Source organism: Lissotriton vulgaris, chromosome 10 (assembly GCF_964263255.1).
Source record: "Lissotriton vulgaris chromosome 10, aLisVul1.2, whole genome shotgun sequence".
In the NCBI taxonomy this organism is placed as follows: Eukaryota; Metazoa; Chordata; class Amphibia; order Caudata; family Salamandridae; genus Lissotriton; species Lissotriton vulgaris.
In genome coordinates, this window is record NC_141698.1 from 1,092,873,385 (window position 1) to 1,092,896,388 (window position 23,004).

Sequence of the window (23,004 nt, forward strand, 5' to 3'; positions counted from 1 at the left end):
GTGACTTCTGTGAATACCAAAATGTTAGTAAGTTTAGGATTTTGTCTTAAGTCACTTCTGTGAATCGGGTCCTTGGTGATGCCTGACGATGCTTAGGTAGTCCATCTTGGCTTGTGATTCAATGTGTAACCAGCTCAGTCTGGAACACTCTATGAAGAGATGTTCATGTGTTTGTCCAGGGTGAAGATGAGTTTGTCATCTCTGTGCTGCACAGATTATACATTTGACAGGAGATTCTAGGATTCATTGAGGTGATCAGTGGAAGAGTACAACTGTCAGGAGAACACAAAAGCATGGATGTGAAGGATTTGTTGAAATATACCTAACATGGAACTGACTTTTGATAGTGGCATGGATGGAAGCCAGCATCCTTCATCACAAGTGAGATGCTGGAATCAAACAAGATTCCAGGATCTCATGCTGATTGAGTTGGTGGTCAAGGGTCATGACCTGGCAGCAGTTGAACAGAATCGCCTTGGGGTGCAATTTTCCAATAGTCAGGATCTCCATTATTTTTGTGCAGAGAAAGAGGAAGCTTCACTTCATCAAGCATTGATGGCTCGCACTCATGGGAGAGATTAGGATGGAAAGGTCCAATGCTGTCTTTGGAGAACCTACGCTCCTGCCCTGTTTTAGATTGCTGATCAAGCCTTGATTTGTCTTAGCGGGATTTTCATTCTTCACTAAAGTGAATTGAAGAATCATGCATGCTCGCTGACGGCCTCCCACGAAAGGGATTGCGAAGCCACGGCCTTACTCTGAGGTCAAGAGAGGAACCCAATGTGCACCAGTCATAGGGGCAGTAACTACTGCACACTCACAGGGCACAGAGACACTGACAGTGGAGGCAGCATTCATTGTAGGAGTAGGACAGAGGGGTTTTGCCTGTTGCCTTCAAGGGAGCGACGCCTACTGCTCTCTCCTGCTCCTCGCCCTCTTTTGAGGCCTTTGCTTGACCAATACAAGACATGGGGGGAATGCTGCATCTTCACCTTTGCATATCTGAGCAAAAGTGCAAGTGGAGTGGGTGTTGTACATGGCTGCCTGGACCCAGGGATCCATCTTGGAACTCCTTTGTATGGATGACTACACAAAATGTAGGCCTTAAGTAAGGCTGCTCAGGTCACTTTGTTTAATGTGCCCTCATGGCTGGAATTTTCCTGAACTTTCACCCGGAGGTGTTTACTCTTTCTAGGCTCTGATGATATGTGGGAGGGGTGCTATAAATCCTAAATCAAAGGCGCAGCTGCGGAAGTGGGTGAATATGTGTGCGCTATTGGTTTTTTATGAAACAGGCGGACTGTGCCACAGGGCTACTGTTTTGTGATGTCATAGCTGTTGTAGTGGCCAATGGCATTTGTTCGGACAAAGCTGAGATTAACAGGAAGGGCACATACATAACCCTAACAGCAAAGAATGCCGGGCGTTTAATTGCATTGCTAGAAACCAGTGGGGCGTGACAGAGTTTGTGTGGTTTCGAGTGCCTCCCTCTACAGAGCGTTATAATCCTGACGCTGGAGCCCAGAGACAAGAGTTTAATTCTTATCTTTGGTGTTTGTCTAAAAAACACACATGTAAGACCTTTCCTGGTGCCTAAAGCTGTGTGCATGTACTGTGTAAATATGAGCAATCCAACGCTGGGGGCGTTTAAGAGCATTGGGCTTCCCTTCCAAATGGATGAAGATAGTGGGAGACTGCAAGTGTATGGGGCATTCAGACCTCACGGAATATTATTGTAATGTAGGAACAAAATAGGAAGCTGAAAAAAGGTTAGAATGCTGAGAGTGTGAACTATTAAGTAGGCCTGGGGGGTAAATTCTGTTCCGCTCGCTGAATTTGCGGAATTTGGGTAATTTCGCGCTCTGCGGAGAACGCGAAATTGCCCAAAATTCTGCATTCTGCGACTTCGCTAATTTTTTTGCTTGTTCGCATTCTCAAATGCGTGTTTGCAAGATATTTGCCCCCGAGCACGCAAACAGCAATTGCGAACAGTAAAAATGCATTGCGAGCAAGCAATTCAGTGTGTTCGCAGATATCTTTTTACCGTTTCGCAGAGATTTGCGTAACACGATTACGCAAATTCCACCCACCCCTACTATTATGTTAGTATTTATGGGCGAGTGAGATAATTGTAAATTGTCCACTGCAATGTAAAGAGCCACCCAGTGCAGTTCATAATAATGTTTAACAACTCTGTAATCAACAATTTATTAATATTTAATAATGAATTTAGAAGAGCCAAATGCTATAATATCACAGACATGCTACACCGCGTACAAGCCCCAGCTCGCGTGCAAGCCCCTGCTCCACCCCTCTCTAGCCCCGCCCCGTCCCCTCTCTGACCCCGCGCCAAGCCCCTCCCCCCAATATGCGCTGCACGTACATTGTTCAGCTTCAGCTTGTTCTTTTCTCGCCTTTGGAGGTGCCCCGAGATGTGATAAAGGACCGCCCGGCTGCGTCTCCGCGCTGTCTCAAAGTGGGACCCCGCTTTCCCTCGGCCCTTGAACTTCTCTGTAGAACAAAAGAGACAACCAATCAGACTGAAGCAGGGTCGACATCTTGGGGGGTCACAATAAGAACAAAATCAGACACGTTTCAGAAGAAAAATAACATATTGCAGGAAGGTTCTGGGGTTCATCTTACACACTGCTTTGTATCAAGAAACATTTCCCTCTCTTCATATAGAGAAGATTTCCTTTTTTTTAAGAAGAAGAAATTATTGGTTTCAAGGAATGTATGAAAGTGCACACCGTCCCAGAGCCGCTGTTATATCCGATAATGTTACAGTTAATTAGATGCTGATTATTTTATTCAGGTTTTAATGTGAGGTCCCCAGGTCTCGAGCTTTTTAAATTATTGTTATTTGGATGTTGGCTTCAAAATGCATCACAACTGGCAAGATAAAACATTTTTACGACTATACAAACTTTGCCTTTGTTGAAGCTATACGTGCTAAGAAGGTGATCCGATATGTCCACAGTGTTAGGTGTAAATTTATTTTAAGAAAGATAATCTCCATACTTATCGACCATGGATCGCGACCATCTGTGACCATAAGGTCCACCAAAAATCCCCCCGCTTCAGACATGCCTGTTTTGCTTCATACATTTTAGCAGTATACAACCTTTACAACAAATCTTTTACCACGCACTACTATTACAACGCAGTCATTACAACGCAAACCATTACAATGCATTGCGCTGGGGGGCGCTCTAGGATAGGGAATAAGTTTAATTTACTATCCAACACCTTATCTAGTGTCCACGGGGACTGGAGTTGGAATAGTAAATTAAACTATTCACTATCCAGCACCCCAAGCGCTATGCGTTGTAATGGTATGCGTTGTAAATACCGCGTTGTAATGGTATGTGTGGTAAAAGTATGTGTTGTAACGTCATACATCCCATTTTAGCACACAAGCACCCCATTTTTTTCACAGCCACATTCTACATCCTTTTTCTCCAGTGACACACAAGCACTCACCACATATCTCTCTTCACACTCACACGCTCACAAAAAAACGAAAAATACTACCCCACAACAAACTTCTTCACAATTCGGTGCTCCCAAGAATTCTGTCTCAACCTATCCTCACCGTCTGCTGAAAACTGACCAACTTCCATTTCTGGCCACTATGCCCCTAAAGTACCTCTCTTACGACCCATAACACCGTCTCCTCTTCTCCTGGCACCCCCTGACCTTCTGTTTCATTTCATCATTTTTAACAAGCACGTTCTCATTCCTCTCTCTATTAATTAGCCACCAAGGAGCCAATTTAGTTGTTGGCTTTTGGACCTTTAATACGACCCCTTAATAGTTCAAATTGTATTTTCACAGCTACATTGTTAGATGTTGTACCATGTGACAGAAAGGCAGCTTGTGACGCTTTCAGCCATCTAATTGAAGTCTTGGGAGTCAACTGACTAGACTCCTTTATCATCCTATTAAAACACTCTACCTGCCCATTCGCTTCTGGCTGATATTATCACACCCAAGAGTGTCTGACACCACTACTTTTCAAGAAATTCCACACTTTATCCGATGTGATTTGAACCTCATGGTCCAAAAATATTTCTTCATGACGAAATCCGTCTACTAAAATATTTAATATCAACCTCCATGGTGATGCTTCCTGCAATCTCTATTTACAGCAATATTTTTTTGGGGGGGGGGCAACACAGAAAAAGCCCCTACAAATCTATTACTAATTTCCTCCACAGACCCACTGCTATTTCTGCTTATCTGGCCAGAACCCTGCATACATTAGCAGACTTGTAACTCCTAGAGAGAGGTGTGGTGCAGTGGCCAGAGCAGCTGATTCTGGCGGACAGGGCTCATGGTTCAATCGCCAGTGGCAGCTCAGCTCTTCACCCTAAGACTCTGGGCATTAGCTCTCTTAATCTCCCCGACGGCCCCAGCTCCTTGAGACACAAAGGATTTAGGCCCAGATCTCTGTACTGGGGTGAATGTACGACATTGTTCTGCATTCTGTCCATCAACTGTTGTTTTTGCTTTTGTCACCCAGAGTGGGGCGGGTATGCCCAGAAGTGGGTCCCCTGCATTCCATGCCACTAGTGTCAAACTATCCTCGCTAATGAGGGGTGATGGCCTGAAACCGGTCCCAGGATGCTTGTTTCCAGTCCAGGGAGGACCTGGCTAGGCAGGTAGGTCTGGACTGTTCCCATGAGGCACAGGGTCAAGACTGATTTGCATATGGCTGGGTTTAAACTGGGGTAGCATGCTGAGCAAAAGAACAATGGATTTAACCAAGATCTATTGACTGGGGGTGAATGTTTGAATTGCTCTGCATTCCATCCATCATCTGTGTGTCTTTTGCTTTCTATCCCTATGTGCACGGGTTATGCCTAGACGTTGGTCCTGGGCTCACTCTGCCACTGGATTCAAGCAAGCCTGGCTGATGAGGGGTGATGCCCCAAAACCGATCCCAGGATGTTTTTTTCCAGTCCAGGGAGGACCTGGTATGGCAGTTTGGGCTGAATTGTTGCCATTGGTTGCAGGGCCAAGACTGATTTGCATATAGCTGGGTCCAAACTGGAATGGCATGGTGAGAATAAAAATGTATTTAGGCCCAGATCTCTGTACAGGGGTGAATGTATGACGTTGCTGTGCGCTCCATACCACTGGAGTCAAGTTATCCTGGCTGATGGGGGCTGAAATCCAAAACCGGTCCTAGAATGCTTGTTTCCAGTCCAGGGAGGACCTGGCCTGGCAGTTCAGGATGGACTGTTCCCATTGCATATGGCTAGGTTCAAACTGGAATGGCATGGTGAGCAAACAAACGATGGATTTAGGCCCAGATCTTTATACTGGGGTGAATGTAGGACATTGTTCTGCATTCTGTCCATCAATTGTTATTTTTGCAGTAATCCATATGTATACACAAGATGAGTTGTGAGGCCAAAACACCAAACTATATAACAGTGATGTGTTTGTTCTTGTGCACTTGATTGAGAAATACATAGGATATGTACCCTTCTGATTCAAAACAAGCAAACCATTAATTTCAAGGAAAATTAAAACAGCTGCTGTAGTTATCCAGTCTTCTTGAATGCATAGCTGTACATTAGAATACGAATCATGAACAGACCAGAAAGCCCTTCGGCAGGAATTGTGCCAAAGAAATCAAGACCAGAAGATAATTGGCGGCAAATTTAAATAAACAGCGTTAAAGGACCATTCAAAACACTGTAAAGCAATGCAAAGGCTCACAGGAGATTTTTACATAATCCTTACTTTCATTTGTGGCAGCTGTCACACTGTCTCTCAGTTCACTGACTCTGACTGAAGTTCTGCATTTACTGAAACTCGTCCAGGTGTAGACAAAAAAACGATGTACATTTGCATTCTGTATTCATGCCCACGCCTAACATTGCACATTTCTCACCGAAAGATATTGAAGCTGACTTCGCGAGTGCCACCATATTCCAACTATTTATTGTAATTTTATACTTGCCAAATGCAGTATTTTCATAAGTTTATTGGCTGCATTAATCTATATATTTTTACTGTTTAGAGTTGGCGGCTCCACCATGTACACTATTTTTGTGAGTTTGTTGGGTTCATCGTTGTGACTCACTGTGTGATTGCGGGTTAATTGCCACATACACTATCTTCATGAGGTTGTTAATTTTTATATTTTTCATATATATCATTGTGTTGGTTCTCCCATAAACTATCTTTGTGAGTTTGTTTTGATTATTGCTATGCATATCTTTGGGTGATTAGGATGTAATCGCCACATATTGTTCATGAGGGTGTTGAGTCTACCATTGCATTTATTATTAGTCTGAGTCATAATTCCGTAGCTGTGTGTTTCTTCACAACATACACTAACTTCTTAATTTTTAATTTCGATGGGTTGATTGTATCATATCTCACAATTGCATCTCATATCTCATTGGCACATAGCCTTTCTTTATGAGGTTTTTGAATCTACATTTGCAAATATTTTATATGTTGTTGTCAGCTTTTTAATTCCCTGAGCTATTTTCATGATGTGGTTGGTTCACCCTGGCACACCCCCACACCATTCCAAGTTACCCAAGTGGGGTTCCTCCTGCCACTGTAGATCTTCTTCAATGAAGCATGTATTTACCCTGCATGGCTAAGACCCGTAACCCCTGCTGGTGTATTTATTGCCCACCCTCCATGTTGACCACCTGAAGGAAAGTATATTTTACTCACAGTGTTCTGAAGATTGCATGGTGGCTGATAGAGCTGTGCATGCTATTCTTGGGGTCAATGTAGTGTTTTAGGCTCCTCTAGGGTGAAGCCAAGGCCTTTACAGTGGCCACCTTAGGTGCAAAGGGGCAGAATATTGAGTCGTCAGCCTGCTCTGCCCTGGTGGAGTTAATGTCCACATGCACCAGTTAGTTCACCGAGAAAACAGAGAGTGAAAGGGCACAGTACTCATGTAATAGAGCCAGTGTGGTCTAGACCTTTAAAAATCACACACAATTGTCCTCCTAGTGTAGATTTGGTCTTCAGTTGTCCATGAAAACTATTTACTTATGTATCTATTTAACATTTTTATATAGCACTTCTGCACTAAAAGAGTATCAATGCACTGTTAGCGCGCTTTCCATTCTGGTGTATGGTAATGGAAAATACGATTTCTACCATATATTTATCCCAAGTGTACATGCATTCTGGGATAGAAAGATAAGAGTCAGAAAATTACTCACCTGTTCAGTAGCCTCAAAGAGATGTTAGGATAGGAATACTCACAGTGTGAAGCAACGGATTATAAAGTACCCGCATGATCAGCCTGTCAGTGTCTTATTAGTGAAATATCTTTTGGCACATAGGACCCGATTCACAGAACTAACTTAAGACAAAATCCTAAACTTACTACCATTTTGGTATTCACAGAAGGCACTTACTCATTTTGGTATTCACAGAAGGCACTTACTCATTTCGGTATTCACAGAAGTTAGGAGTCCTAACTTTAGGACTCCTAAATGCCTCCCGTGAATACCGAAAGTCTTAAAGTTAGGATTTTTCTCAGTTTAGGAGTGGTAAAGTTAGGACTCTTAACTTTAGGACTCCTAAACTGTTATGCTGAATGTTCTCAGGATCGTTTTGAAGTATATGTTCCACCTCTAAATCTAGCCAATGTCTGAATTGCCAAAATGGTAGTAAGTTTAGAATTTTGGTTTGAGTTAGTTCTGTGAATCGGGCCCATAGAGAATAGGTTGAAGAATGTGGCCTAGCACACCACATGATCAGTGCAAGTGATTCTCCAGGTGCAGCATCAGTACTGAACGGGACGCGATAGTCCTGGTAAAGACTCCGTCATGCGTAGACGCAATCTTCCAGTCTTGTCTGACGACTAATAAGAAGCACTGCTGCTGTTGAGGTTTCTTTCAAATGTGGATGCATTTCTTCATGCCCCCCTCCCCCCACCGCTGGCTAGAGATCGTACTCCAGCCAGAGAGGGTCATCACATTTGTGAAAATGACTGATCAGAATACTCTAAATGACGTCTTAAAAATGAAAGGACAAAATGTTCAATTGACATATCACTGTTGAATGAAGACAGTGCCCTTTTTAAGGACAGTCCTACAGGGGAGGGTGGACAAACTGTTCCAAACAGAGTCTCAATGATCAGTAGACACAGTACTCCAAGCCAGTTTGTGGCAGTAACGGCACAAAATATGCCATAAACAAGTCTCAACTATGACTCGAACCAATAGTCTAGATGAGGTCCTTCTTGAGTAGACACAATATTCCTTTCAAGGGCTCACACAATAGCCATGTTGAGGTCTTTGTAATGAATTGACTGAATAATGAAACATACAAAAGGTGAAGGGAGGAATGCCTCCAATTCATCTAACCTCTGGCCATCAGGGTAGCATTCTAACCCATCACATTTTTGCCCACCATGCCACACAGATTGGACCCAGCCATGTGCAAACCAGTCTTGCTCCAGCTCCAATAGGAGTACAGCCGCAACTGCTAATCCAGGTCCCTTCTGAACCAAAGAAAACCAAGGCCTGTGTCTGTCTGATTGGTCCTCTTCAGTCGGATGCAGTTAGTTCTAGTGGCACAGTGAGCATGGGACCCACGTCTGGGAATACCCTTGGCCATGCAGGGTGTTAGATTAAACACACAAAAGGTGATGGACTGTTCCCATGAGGAGCAGGGTCAGTTCCTATTTACATAAGGCGGGCCTTTGCCTAGAGTGGTACATAGGGTGAAAAACGATGGTTTGGAATGCTACCTCGAGGGATTGCCAGTCGTTAGACTATTTGCAAGCATTCCTCCCGTCATAATTTGTGTGATTGTTGCAATGCCCTAAGTGGCGAAGGGTATGTCCATGTATGGGTCTCTTACTCATAGAAACCGAGTCCTCACTAATGAGTTGAGACAACTGCCTTGATGAAGGCAGAAACTGAGGTCTCACTAATGAGTTGATACAACTGCCTTGATGCAGGCAGAGACCGAGGTCTCACTAATGAGTTGATACAACTGCCTTGATGCAGGCAGAAACCGAGGTCTCACTAATGAGTTGATACAACTGCCTTGATGCAGGTAGAAACCGAGGTCTCACTAATGAGTTGATACAACTGCCTTGATGCAGGCAGAAACCGAGTCCTCACTAATGAGTTGAGACAACTACCTTGATGAAGGCAGAAACCAAGGTCTAACTAAATGAGTTGATACAACTACCTTGATGCAGGCAGAAACTGAGGTCTCACTAATGAGTTGATACAACTGCCTTGATGAAGGCAGAAACTGAGGTCTCACTAATGAGTTGATACGATTGCCTTGAGGAAGGCATAATACTTACTGAAAAACCAAAGGAAATGATGGACGGAGCGTTGACAATACAAGCACTCACCCCCAGTCAACTGATCTGGGTTTAATCCATCACCGTTCTTTAGCTCACTCCGTCACCCCAGTTCAGACATGGCCATTTGCAAATCAATCTGACCCTGTGCCTCATGGGAACAGTCCAGCCCGAACTGCCAAGCCATGCCTTCCCTGGACCGGAAACAAGCTACTGAGGACCGGTTTCTGGCATAATACTTAGTGCACATAATTCTTCACCTGAAGCCCCACTGATGAGTTGGCATTACAATTCAGGCAATTTTCCAGCTAACTCCCTGCCAATGAGGCGACAGAATACCCGAGCTGAGTTCTCTCTAGTGAAGAGGACACTATGATTTAGCTGAAATTCAGGGAATAATTTAACACAAAAGTTCCGATGAGGTTGATCTGATGAATCAATGCAATGCTCTCGTTGAGTCTCTATAGAGGTGGGCGGAACTCGTGGAGTTTCACTCTGCAGAACTCAGCAGAGTTACACAAAAACTCAGCGAGATTCCCCTGCATTAATCAAGCGGGCAGAAATCGACACATCGCGCTGATTTTTAATGTCAGGAGCTTGTTATGTGCTGCCATATCAGCGCGAACAGCACCACGTGCTGTGCCAGAGGTCCCTGTTTCTTTGCTGCCACGCAAGTAGATTTTCTACTCAAGCAGCAGCTTTCTCACCGTGAACAGTCACTACGGCCCGTGCTGAGAAGATCTCACCAGATGCCCTCCTAGAGCCTGAAAATGTTGCTAAGGGATGCCAATTCTTGCTCATGCTCACAAACGTACCGTTGGCAAGCCGCACATGAGAAAAACTCCACTACGAGGCAGTGGAGGAAGTTTGCCTGGAACTCCAAGAGTAGCCAAAACTCAGTGAACTCTGCGGGCGGAGTGGAATGTATCGCTCACCCCTTTCAACAAATGAGTTTACCTAGAGTGAAGTTTAATGCATGAGCTGACAGAGTAGTGGAGGTGAAGCATCAGTAATGAGATGGTACAATGCCCAGACTGTTCTCTCTTCAAGTTCACATTACGTTTAGTAATGCTTTAACACAATAGTCCATGAGAAGGGTCTGTAATGAGTAGGCACAGCACTACATTTGCTCCGCTGATGAGTTATTACAGTAGCTAATGTGATGGCTCTCATGCGAGTTCCTTCAGAGCTGTCACCGCATTGCTGCACTCACTGGGCAGCCAGTCCAAGGTCTCTCTTTCATGTATTGAAAACGTTAATGCCAACCCTTGCATTCCCACATTGAATTCCTCCTTGGTTCTCCTCTGCACCAGAGCTCAGGTATCATTTTAACCTGGACTGTATGTCATAGCCTGTCATGGAGCTATTACTGTTCCACCTCTGATCACTCACACTCCTCTCCCTGATGGGTCTTTGTGAGATATGTGAACACTTCAGGGTGATTTCTTTCCTCACTCTCCTGATCTTCATTTTTATTTTGTCTACCAAATGTCAAGTAACGTATGGCTCATGTTTATGTTACTGAGATAATATTATGGCATTTGCTCATTTCCACGTGTTGATGGCCCTTCAGAGGATTAACCCCTTAGCTGCGGCGGCTATTCCGCCGCAGTGCTAAGGGGGACGGGGGGGCCGCACGGCGCTCCCGTACTCGTGTCGGAACCGCTCCGTCATGAGTCTCGGGTGGGCTGTGCTTGTGACGGAACGGTTCCGTCACGGCCCCGCCCGCCTAATAGAACGATCAGCGCAGGCGTGGAATTTGCGCCGCGCAGGCGTAGAATTCGCGCCACGCAGGCGCGGCGAGCCGGCCGTGACGGAACCGTTCCGTCACCAGCACAGCCCACCCAAGGCTCGTGATGGAACGGTTCCGTCATGAGCACGCAAGGGGTTAAGCTGATCTGTAATAGCCGGAGTCAACCAAAGAACCCCTTCATGCATCCTTCATCTGTTCTATCACCTGGGCACGGCGAGCGATTAATGTGAGTGCCAGGGGGAAGCTAATGTGATTCTCTCTCCCATGACACAGAACATTATTCAGGGAATGCCCCGATGGGCACTGACAGAGATGTGTATATTTGAGCGAATGACCATATCACAAACACTTGGAGAAGTCTGAGCTGCATGACCACCCGACAACTATGGGGGTGAGGGCTTTCAGATGGTTCATGGAGCTTTTCCAATGGGTGAGTGTCATGCAAGGATAATATCGTAACTACTGTGTACTCTACCTAGGCATTGATGTAGAAGTCCATGCATATCAAAGTGCAAGTGGCAGGTCCTGTGTCAATATAACCAGCACCCATTTCCACTATGTTTACAAGTGAAATGAAAAAGAAAGTTATAAAGTGCAAAACATTCACCCGAGGGTGTCAAGGCGAAGAGCTTTAGGGTAATAACCAATAATTACTGCATGTCTCCTTCAAGAGGAGAAGACTATCAAGGTCCTCAGAGACATTTCTGAGAATCAGGGGAAGGTGAGCTCTATGAACATCACACTTATCTGTAACATCTAAAAATATTTGTAATGAAGGTTGGAGGAGAAAATTGATGTTAACCTGAGCAATGGACATTATTCTCTTCCAGATACATGTGCGGGAGATGCTACACGACCCAGAGAGAGTTAAGTGTAACATGCAAAGGTTCCACCTGGGTGGGGGACCTTCTGAAGTTATAGGCTTCCCATGGTTGTTTTGATGTTGCTGTTGTGGTCAGGGAAATACAAGGCAAATGAGCCGGATGGCCACACAATCCTGACTTCATGGGTGAGCTTACAAACATTTGTCATGGATTTCTCTCAGTTCTCTCCACTTCTAAACTTGCATTCAAATGCTGCAGGTTGATGTGGTGTTCAAAAAATTGCACTTACATTCGCAATTTTCACAGTGGGTGTCGTTAAAGAAAACACGTTTCTTGCGAAACAATTTCCAAGAAAAGAAAAAGGAAAAAGCTAATTATAATGTTTGACTTTTCCCCCCAATTAAAGAATGAGGAATGTCCACTTTACAAGATTTTGCACTCGTGGCTTAGAGAAACCTGGAGTGTGACAAGAACGTATATTAGTTTATCTCTCTCTTACTGTGACTCTGTCACCCACCCACACATATATACACACAAAGATGCACACGTAGAAAGTGACTTTGAATAGCTTTGGTTTAATGTGCTAGCATTTTCCCAGGCAAAGATACAAATGATGGATTTTAATTATATGCCTGTTCATGAAGAGTGTAACTGAAACTACACAATGAACACAGCTTTAAAATATTTAGTGACTGTCTACAAATGTTTACCCTACTTGGCAAAGACACGTTTCCTTTTCTTGTGTGACTGCAGTGCTTTGAAACTACATCCCAGCAAAAGTATAATGGTGTTCCCTGTGCCATATATCTTTGTCATATATGTGGGTGGTGCAAATACATACTACAGTCTACATATGACATTTTACCTCAATGCCATTGGAACATTTTCTGTGCCATCTGCTATGACTCTACTAAAAAAGTTAAATGAACCAGTTGGGTGACACCAATTTTGACAGTATAATTGTAGGGCTAAAGCACACCCTCTGTGGCATGGAATAGGTTTGTCACAATGCAGAGAGTTGAAAGACCAGCCAAAATTGGGTCCAGAATAAAAGCCAATAATCTGGGGTGACAATGCAGGAAAGGTAGATTTCAAACACATGCCACCCCTAATGAAAAGTCAAGGTACACATACATTCCTTGATGAACTTTCGTGCTCAGGAGATAGAACACGGACCATACGTGCCCTTCTCAACCTAGCAATACCCTTCAGTCAATATCTGTCGTAACCCTTAGCCCTGCCCACGGAGTTCCCACGGACAGGCGAATGCAGAAATCCTGTCCCTTTGTTAGGCTTCACTTTGAGCCTGCGTGTTGACAAGGCATCAGCATCTCCTATATGTTCCCTGGGTCGACATTGATGCAGTCCAGACCTTTCATCACACTCCATTTTGGGGGCCCACAGTGATAAGCCTTCCAAGCTAGAGTCAGACACAGGCTCTAATACTTCCTATGTAACTTTCACCATCAGGTCCACACAAGGGCGCCCTGGAGGTTTTATGGGAGGACAATACAGGTGACTCCTTACATTCCTTCCCATGGGGAAATGCTATGATCCTGAACCACAGGCAAGGAACCGCCTTGAGGTCACTCAGACCTCCTAGTGCTTTAAAAGTGGTGGCCTCAGGCGGCAGACAACATCCTTCCACTCACACGTCTATTATCTCAGGGTGGGAGGCGCTCAGAGATGCCACTCTGCTTACGGGTTGTACCATGAGGCTGAACACTTGGATGATGCTCCTGGACTTCCTGTGTGGACACGCAGTCCACATTTACGGGAGCGCACTCTGTCGATGCTGTCAGGGCTCTGCCTGGTCCAGGTGTCCTCTTGCACTTCTGTGACAGTGTAGGCAGCACCCCCAGAGCAGAAGTGGCCTCACCAGTGCCAATTTTTGGGTCATATTCTGTCGGAGTGGGAAACCTGTGGGCCACTGATTCTGTCTTTACAATTTGCACTTGTTTCCTTTTTACTTTCTTCTTGAATTCCTTTACCCAACTCTTAGGGACAGTGCCCTCAGAAACCATCTGCCAGGAAACCTGGATAGTCCCAACAACTTGATCCCTTCCCGCAAGCTATAACTTACTACAGATGATGAAACCTATCAGTAAGTGGGTATACACAACTTCCTACCCTGGGTTACTATTTTAGGATACCATTCCAGTAGTATGGTTATACTCCCCTGTGGATATGTCTTACCCCACAGATTCTTCCTGCAGGAACTGTTCTGGGAATCAGGTTCAGCGGACACAGATACCTCACGGAGCAGTGACAGAGACCCTGTGACTCTCTGGGGTCACCCGTTACTTTCTGGACCCTATGGGTCCTTATGGCATGCTTCTCCCTCATCTCCTGGGAATCACGTCTTCCAAGCATACAGCTTCCTGTGGAATACCCACCACTGAGCGCCTTCCTAGATGAGTGTCAATCCTTCTGACCTGACTGAAGAGAGTTGAACAGCTGCCCTTCTAAATGGACTTCTTCCCTACATGGTTCCTTCCTTCCTGATTCCCTGTAGTAAGTTTAAACTATTTTTCCCTCGCCGAAGGTTAGGGCTACAGTAGGTTCTCACTTTTATCTTTTGACTAGTGTCCTGACCCATCTTTCTTATTGTCTCTCTTGGTACCTGCTTTGACAATCTGTTGGTAAGCCAGAGGTCAGCCTCTTTCTCATGCTCTCAGGGATCAGTGAGGTTAGAATGTATCAGGTGTGTGGTGCAACTTTGCAAAACATTGATTAAAAATGTGCTCTAATGTAAACAAATTAAAAGCCCATAGCAATCATGTACCTTGCTGCCCTTCACCCAACCTTCTATTCACTTCAATTACTCATATACACAACCTTATTAGACTGCTGAGACTGCTAAGGGTTCCCTGAATTCTCCCCTGGGCCTTTTGTAATAGTTTTCAGCAACAAGAACCAACTTCCTAATGAGCTCAGCCTTCATGTGCGTGCACTGATACCTCTCTGACTCCTCTAAGTTCAGGAGCATCCCTCACAAGAAAGATATGTCAGCCCAAATTTCTTCTCCCTTCTCCTTCTCAATCCTATGCCTTTTCCAGGCAATCTCACATGCTGCAAACCACTTGTCAAGATCATCCCCAACCACATAGCCAGGCACAATAATAATCAGGAAGTTGTGTGTGTGAATCAGCCCTCATTGGAACCTCGTTGTCGCTGCCACTTCCTCAGCGGACTCCGATGCACTCCTGCACCTCTGGCTCTGGCTGCTCCAATGAGCATGTATGGCCTGATGATCCTCCAAGGATAATTTCCTCTCACCAGGTGCCAGGTTACCTGATGTTTGCTTCTACTCAGCAGCCAGGGATGAAGCAGCTGCCAGCCTCAATCCCCCATGGGTAACTGCCTCCTTTTTCTCACCTAGAGTCCCCGTGCTGTCCTTTTCGCTTCTACAACGTATAACATTGCGGTCCTACTGGCATTCACTTAGACTCGAAATACGATCCGTAGCTTTGTTTTTGCAATATAGGTTTGCCAGAAAAACCGTGAACAAATCACACATAGAACTGATTGAAATCATAAAACTTAGGGCCATAATATCAAGAACAGGTGATAACATTATCACCGCTTAAGCGGCAGGAAACTGACGCTAAAGCCGCGATAAGGGGCTTGACAATATGCCCTAGAGAATTCCAATAGAAGCCCAGGTTTTGGTGTGAAGGACCACAAACTTGGGCTTCTATTGGAATTCTCTAGGGCATATTATCAAGCCCCTTATCGCCGCTTTAGCGGCAGTTTCCTGCCGCTAAAGCAGCGACAATTTTACGCCGCTTTCTTGATAATATGGCCCTTAATTTTATTTTTTCTTGACAATTTCTTTAAATAAATTTTCTTATAGCAGTTGCTCCAAAGAAAGCGCTGAGTGTTTTTAGAAGTGCTCTTGTGCAAAGTGATCAGAAAGAGAAAGAAATTTACAAAACATTCACAAATCTAGACATTTAATTATCATTTTCACCAATGGCTGAGAAAGACCAACTTAGCCAAGGTCAATAGCCTGAAGAAATTGATTCCTTCGTTAAATGTCAAAAGTCCTCATACAATGAGTGGTGAGAACTGAATCATAACGCACCACTCATGGGGACAAGTATATTCCATCCAGGCTGAATGATTATTAGAATTTACAGATGTTTTGAATTTTATGACTGCTTTGCCGTTTCTGATCACTTTGCAAACAAGCACTTCTAAAAACACTCTTATTCGAACTTTCTTTGGAGCAACGACAATTAAAAAAAATGTATATCTTTGAAAAAAAGTGTTTTAAAATAAAATAAAATTATATTTTATGATTCAAAACAACTCTATGTGTTATTTGTTCACTGTGTTTCTCGCAAGCCTATATTACAAATACGAAGGTATTGATTGTATTTCATGTCTAAATCAATGCCGGTAGGACCGCATTGCTATATGTACTATAAGTTGCCCAGGTGCTAGGGCTTTCTTGGGTTACCCCGTTAGCTTATAATGGCTTTTTTCTGCTAAAGCCGGTGTAGCCTCTGTCCACTTCTCTTCAAAGACCAGGGCTACTTTTTCTACTGCACTGAAAAATGACAGAAATTTACTGTCAGGTCCCCTCAGTCTTCCTGTCCTCATACCAATCTCTGAGCCTCAAGCTCTGATGGGGAAAAACCTAAGCAGGACACACGGCTCCCAACCCCGGACATGTGAAGCGCCTCCTTGAGGTAAACCCCGCTGCACGGGTTCTTACCCAACCTCCTCCTCATTCTCCTCTCAGATTATCTGTGCTCTGCTGGCCTCCTCCCAACCCCTGAGGGATTTCTTACAATCCCCCCTTCTTGGCCTTCAGGCCCACTTTCAGGTTCCTGTCATTGCAGGTGGCTCTCATTACCAACAGTTAGGCCAGTCAGGGTAACCAAATCCCCCTCCAAGTCCCCACAAAAAATTAATTAGGAAACATTTTTTTGAAAAATTTAAAAATCTGAAATATGATTTAATCAAACTTTAATCAAAAATATTTCCAATTAAACATCAAAATGTTTGCCTCTAAATCTGGAATTAGAATTTTAATTTTTCTTCAGTTAATACTGATTGGCAACTGGCTTACAAAGTCCTATTCCACTGCTGAACAATGTCATAAAATGGATTAAGCGTTTGGGATGGATAATTCTTACTCATTTAATGAAACACACCCTGCGATAGACATTTCACTTCACACCAGTCTAAAGATTTCACTTCGGACCTAGCCACTTTTTTAGTTCACAGAATCCTTCAACCGAGCAAAGCTGGAAGCAGTAGACAGGCAAGGCTCAATGAGATAGAATCCCATTTTCCTGAGGTCTTGCTCAACCCATTTTTGTCGTGTCAAAAGGCTCTGGTTGGCGCAAACAGAGGGCCAGATTCACAAGAAAGTGACGCATCTGTAGAGATGTGTCACTTTCCCTGTGCCACCATGCAAAACCCTTGCGTCACCATGGATGCGCTGTATTTACAATACGGCGCTCCATGGCACAAAGATTGACAGGTGTGTCAGACATTCTGATGCATCTGTTGACGGAAAAGTCGCGCATGGCTGGTGTTGTGTCACAAGCACGACTCAATTCCAGGAATGCGTGTTGCGACCTATTCCCAATAAACTGCGTCGCTCCTTATGCCTGCTTCAAGCAGACGCAAGGTTTTGACGCAGTGGCGTCCTAAAAGTCACGCAGTGAAATCTTGTAGATTTCACTGCGTCACTTTTACGAGGCTTTCCTGCGTGGGAACGCCCCTGCAAACATTACACCTGATGCAGGTATAATGTCACGCAGGGCTTTACAGCGTGATGCATCTCTCTAGATGCGTCACGTTGTAAATGGCCCGCAACTTTTACGCCACCACTGCGTCACAAAAGTGATGCAACAATGGCGCAAAAGTGACGCAAGGGGCTTGCAAATCTGTCCCAGAGTTTTCTTGCCTGCCTTGAGTGCCCTACTTCTAGGCAAACCTCAGCATCTTGTCCTGGTTTTCAGGAGGTGGAAAAACTACTAAGTGCCACTTTTCTCCCCCTGCTGGGACCCTTCCTCAGGCCTGCTCATGCAGTCCCCAGGACAGGTCTTTTGTCACCAAGCCTCTCTCTGCAGCCCACGTGGAATCAGAAGCACTTCTTTGTGTCCCTGGAGAAAGCAAATTCGAGATTAGCCATCTAAGCCTCAGAAATCAGCTCCAGCCAGTCCTTGAGTGCCTGCAGGAATCTGGAATCCTCGAGCCTTCTTTCTCTCAGCAGGGCCTTCTTCTTCTGCTGTAATCTTCCAAGTCCAGGAATATTTTGAGGAGTTGGTGTTGAGGGCCCAATCTTATCTTGTGCACCAGCCAGCAATTGTAAAATATAAATTTCCCTACCCAATCCTGTTTACAGTCTCACCCCAACCCCACCTCCTGCTGCAGTTCTTCCTCTTTGCTTCACTGTAAAACTTCCAGGCCTGAGCGAAATTTAAATTACGCCAGCATAATCGTGAGTAAGTTCCAGCATTTCACGTTACTATTGTCATGTGAAATGCCCAAGGTTATGCCAGTTCGCCACATTGAGTAATTGTAATTTTATGTGAGTAAAAAAATATTGGGAGAGCATTGGAAGAAAGTGAACTAACTGAGGGGCAGATTTACAAGCCCCCTGCGGCTCTTTTACGCCACCGTTGCGTCACTTTTGTGACGCAGTGGTGGCGCAAAAGATGAGCCATGGTGCGGGGTATTTACAACGTGACGCATCTCCCAGATGCGTCACGTTGTAAAGCCCTGCGCCAGAAGGAGGCGTTCCATCGCAGGGGGAGGCGTTCTGGCGCAGGAACGCCTCCCAAACGTGGCTGAGTGAAATCTACAAGATTTCACTCAGTCACTTTTGGGCCCATGCTGCGTCAGAACCCTGCGCCTGCTTGGAGCAGGCATAAGGATTGATGCAGCATTGTGGAGATAGGGCCCCCCAAAGCATTGCTGGAGCAATGCGCCGCTTTTACGCCTTTTTGCCCCATGGTGCGCCACATTGTAAATGCTGCGCATTCAGGGTGGCGGAGCCGTGACGCACAATAACTGGCGCATCCCTGCTGATATGCAGGGATGCTCTAGTTATTGTAAATCTGCCCCTTAATGTGTGTAGCTGTTGAACACATCATGCGTAAAATGTGCACTAGTGTCCATATTGGAGGACATGCCTGGAAGAGAATCATGTACCATGTACATGTGCAAACATCAGAAGCTCAAGTGAGTGCAGCGCCTCCTCTCGGGACCCCTCTGAAGTGAGCCTTGAGCAGCCCCAGACAGACTCTCTGGAGGCAGCTGTGCGATGACTTCTGTCCTAGGATGCTGATGCAGCAGGAACTGCCCCTGCAGTGACCTTTCATGCTGGGAGGCAGTGGTCCCGGTCACACATTATAACTCAGGGCTCAGGACAGGAGTGAACGCTCCAGTGACTGAGCAGTGTGCTGGCCTGCGCGCCAGGGCCTGTGCATTCCTTATAATCTGTCCAAATGTGGAACGGACAGAGTTCAGAGCCATATCCCTCCGCCTGCCTGACCTTGAGCCTCTGGGGGAAGGTTCCGCAACTTCACAGAGAACAAAAAGAGTCCGTCGACATAATCCAAGTGACATATAGGACTGCAGGGACCACTAAATCATACTACACACCCTGAACTCAATAAACTGACAATCCTGAAAATGTCAATGATGTTTTTTTCAACAAAAAAACATGACAGTGCGTTTACTGGCGCAGTTCATTGATGCGGCCACTGTGATGTCTAAAGTTCTCCATAACTTATTCCGATAAATATGGAGGTGGGAGGCGCCAAATTCCTTGTAAACTATCAAAATATTTCCAAAAAGCAGCCTGCGAAGAGTAGCCCTCTCTCACATGCCAACAACACAAATGGAAAGGGATCTGACGTTTTTTCCCACGATGGAATCTCTTATACACCTTATTCTAGGACCTCTCAATATCTGGGCAGACCCAGCATGCACTTTGCCTTTTGCTGCGTGCTCTTCACCAGCCACTGAGGGCTCTCCATCACCCGCTGTGGGCTCTCCACCAACCGCTGTTGTCTCTCCACCACCCACTGAGGGCTCTCCATCACCCGCTGTGGGCTCTTCACCACCCACTGAGGGCTCTCCACCACCCGCTGTGGGCTCTCCACCACCCACTGAGGGCTCTCCACCACCCGCTGTGGGCTCTCCACCACCCGCTGTGGGCTCTTCACCACCCACTGAGGGCTCTCCACCACCTGCTGTGGGCTCTCCACCACCTGCTGTGGGCTCTCCATCACCCGCTGTGGGCTCTCCACCACCCACTGAGGGCTCTCCACCACCCGCTGTGGGCTCTCCACCACCCGCTGTGGGCTCTTCACCACCCACTGTGGGCTCTCCATCACCCGCTGTGGGCTCTTCACCACCCACTGTGGGCTCTCCACCACCTGCTGTGGGCTCTCCACCACCTGCTGTGGGCTCTCCATCACCCGCTGTGGGCTCTCCACCACCCGCTGTGGGCTCTCTGCCACCCGCTGTGGGCTCTCCACCACCCGCTGTGGGCTCTCCACCACCCACTGTGGGCTCTCCACCACCTGCTGTGGGCTCTCCACCACCCACTGTGGGCTCTCCACCACCCACTGAGGGCTCTCCACCACCCGCTGTGGGCTCTCCACCACCTGCTGTGGGCTTTCCACCACCCGCTGTGGGCTCTCCACCACCCGCTGTGGGCTCTCCACCACCCACTGTGGGCTCTCCACCACCCGCTGTGGGCTCTCTGCCACCCGCTGTGGGCTCTCCACCACCCGCTGAGGGCTCTCCACCACCCGCTGTGGGCTCTCCACCACCCGCTGTGGGCTCTCCACCACCCGCTGTGGGCTCTTCACCACCCACTGTGGGCTCTCCACCACCCGCTGTGGGCTCTCTGCCACCCGCTGTGGGCTCTACACCACCCGCTGTGGGCTCTCCACCACCCACTGAGGGCTCTCCACCACCCGCTGTGGGCTCTCCACCACCCACTGTGGGCTCTTCACCACCCACTGTGGGCTCTCCACCACCTGCTGTGGGCTCTCCACCACCCGCTGTGGGCTCTCTGCCACCCGCTGTGGGCTCTCCGCCACCCACTGTGGGCTCTTCACCACCCACTGTGGGCTCTCCACCACCCGCTGTGGGCTCTCCACCACCCGCTGTGGACTCCATCACCCGCTGTGGGCTCTCCACCACCCGCTGTGGGCTCTCCACCACCCGCTGTGGACTCCATCACCCGCTGTGGGCTCTCCACCACCCGCTGTGGGCTCTCCACCACCCACTGTGGGCTCTCCACCACCCACTGAGGGCTCTCCACCACCCGCTGTGGACACTCCACCACCCGCTGTGGACACTCCACCACCTGCTGTGGAATCTCCCTTTTTGCTGGATTGTAAACACTGTGTTGATTGGTTTGGATTTCTCAAACCTTTTCTCACCTATCTGAGGGTATTCCCTGCCACTTGTGCTAGGGACTAACCCTTTGTATAGTAACCCACTTATAACACAGATCAGCCGCTTGTTACTACTGGCTAGAAACCGAGACCGGATGTAACCTCCCTCTTGCCGCCATCTTCAGTCCTGGGGTCATATTACACACTGCGGCGCATTTTTCTTGTTTGTGCGACGCTCCTTTCAAAAGGTGCAGCTCGCACAAACAAGGAGAGTGCGCAGTATTATATTGAATGCGCTGCCCCCAGGGAGGTCACATAGTAATTCTGCGTGTGGGGGCCGCGCAATCAGGCGAAATACAGAGCGGCTTTGAAGCAGCCCCTCCTTGTTTCACTGTGCCTACGGTTCCCACCGGCACTTTTAAAAGGGGTGAGAGATCCCCTTGAAGGCGGGTGCAGTGAGTGACGGCACCTGTCTGCAAGGGGATGTCTGGGGGGTCCATAGGACCTCCTTCACCGCCTTCAGGGGCTGCCATCAGAGGGCGCGCTGATAGTGCACCATTGGTTAGGTGGCGCACTGTCAGTACTCCTCCTGACAGTTTTTTTGCTGCTGCACTCGCCTTATAATACAGCACGGGTGCAGAAGCAAAGGGATTCCCTCATTTGCATGGGCGCACTCCCTCATGCAAATGAGAGAATGCACTCTGGTGGGAGCGCTGGCACTGTATGTGCACCAGCACTACCAGTATTGCCGAAGAGGCAGTACAAATGCCTGCGGACCCTTCTGTAATTCCAAGGAGCCCAAGGGTGCGCAAAGTGGGCGCAAATACCTGTTGCGCCTCCAAGGGGACTATGTATATTGCTGCCCCTGGTGTTCATAAACAGTGGGTGCACCACCATCTCTCCCTGCGGTGCACTGTCCAGGCTGAACGACCTTACACGCCTAATACACGGCTTTTGTTTTAGCAAAATCTGCCACATGCTTGTTCACCTCGTCATCCTAGACCTAAAACTGGCACAGAAGAAAACTCAAAAGTCAGGATGTACAAAGCTCTTTACCAGTCGCAAATCATCTGATTCGCTAAATCAAAGCTTTGTGAGAGGTAAAAAGCTTGTGCTAATGTGCTAAATATGTTTTATGAGTCAGTAAAGTTTCACTGACTCATGAAAACGGCTTATGCATGGTTACCATCTTCCAATTTGTATGTGACGAGCTTTGGGCTTTCCTTCCAAATTTTCGAATCAGTACTATCCCCCAGATTCATCAAAGTAACGTTTTGCGAGTCCTTAATAGCAAATTTTAAGGAATCGCTACTAAAGACTCGCAAAACGGGATGCATGTAGAAATCGCAATATTTTATGTGATTTCTACTGCTTCCTTATTTGCGATTCGCTAATTGCTAATCGCAAATAAGGAATGGCTTTCCCATTCATTCCTATGGGCCTAACGGCCCATAGGAATGAATGGGGAGCCATTCCTTATTTGCGATTTGCAATTAGCGAATTGCAAATAAGATAGCAATTTCAAGGGTGCCAGGGTGTCCAAAGGACACCCTATAGCACCCCTGAAATGGTAATGTACACTGGTGTTGCGCACACACATGTCTAAAGGACATTTGTGTGTGTACCATACAACTTAGAAAAATGCACTAAAGTGCATTTTTCTAAGTTTTTGCTATTTACCACGTAGTTAGACTTCACAGTAAATAGCGGCCCCAGATTATGAATTCACAATTC

General features: G+C 46.5%; 1 protein-coding gene across 2 annotated transcripts in view; it reads right to left on the reverse strand.

Moving 5' to 3' along the window:
* Window positions 1–23,004, reverse strand: part of KCNH8 (potassium voltage-gated channel subfamily H member 8) — a 960,407-nt gene that overhangs the window by 428,265 nt on the left and 509,138 nt on the right. For both annotated transcript variants that reach the window (XM_086942172.1, XM_086942171.1), the window contains exon 4: window positions 2,384–2,511. In XM_086942172.1, the coding sequence (XP_086798298.1) occupies window positions 2,384–2,511 (128 nt within the window). The remainder of the gene's footprint in view (window positions 1–2,383; window positions 2,512–23,004) is intronic.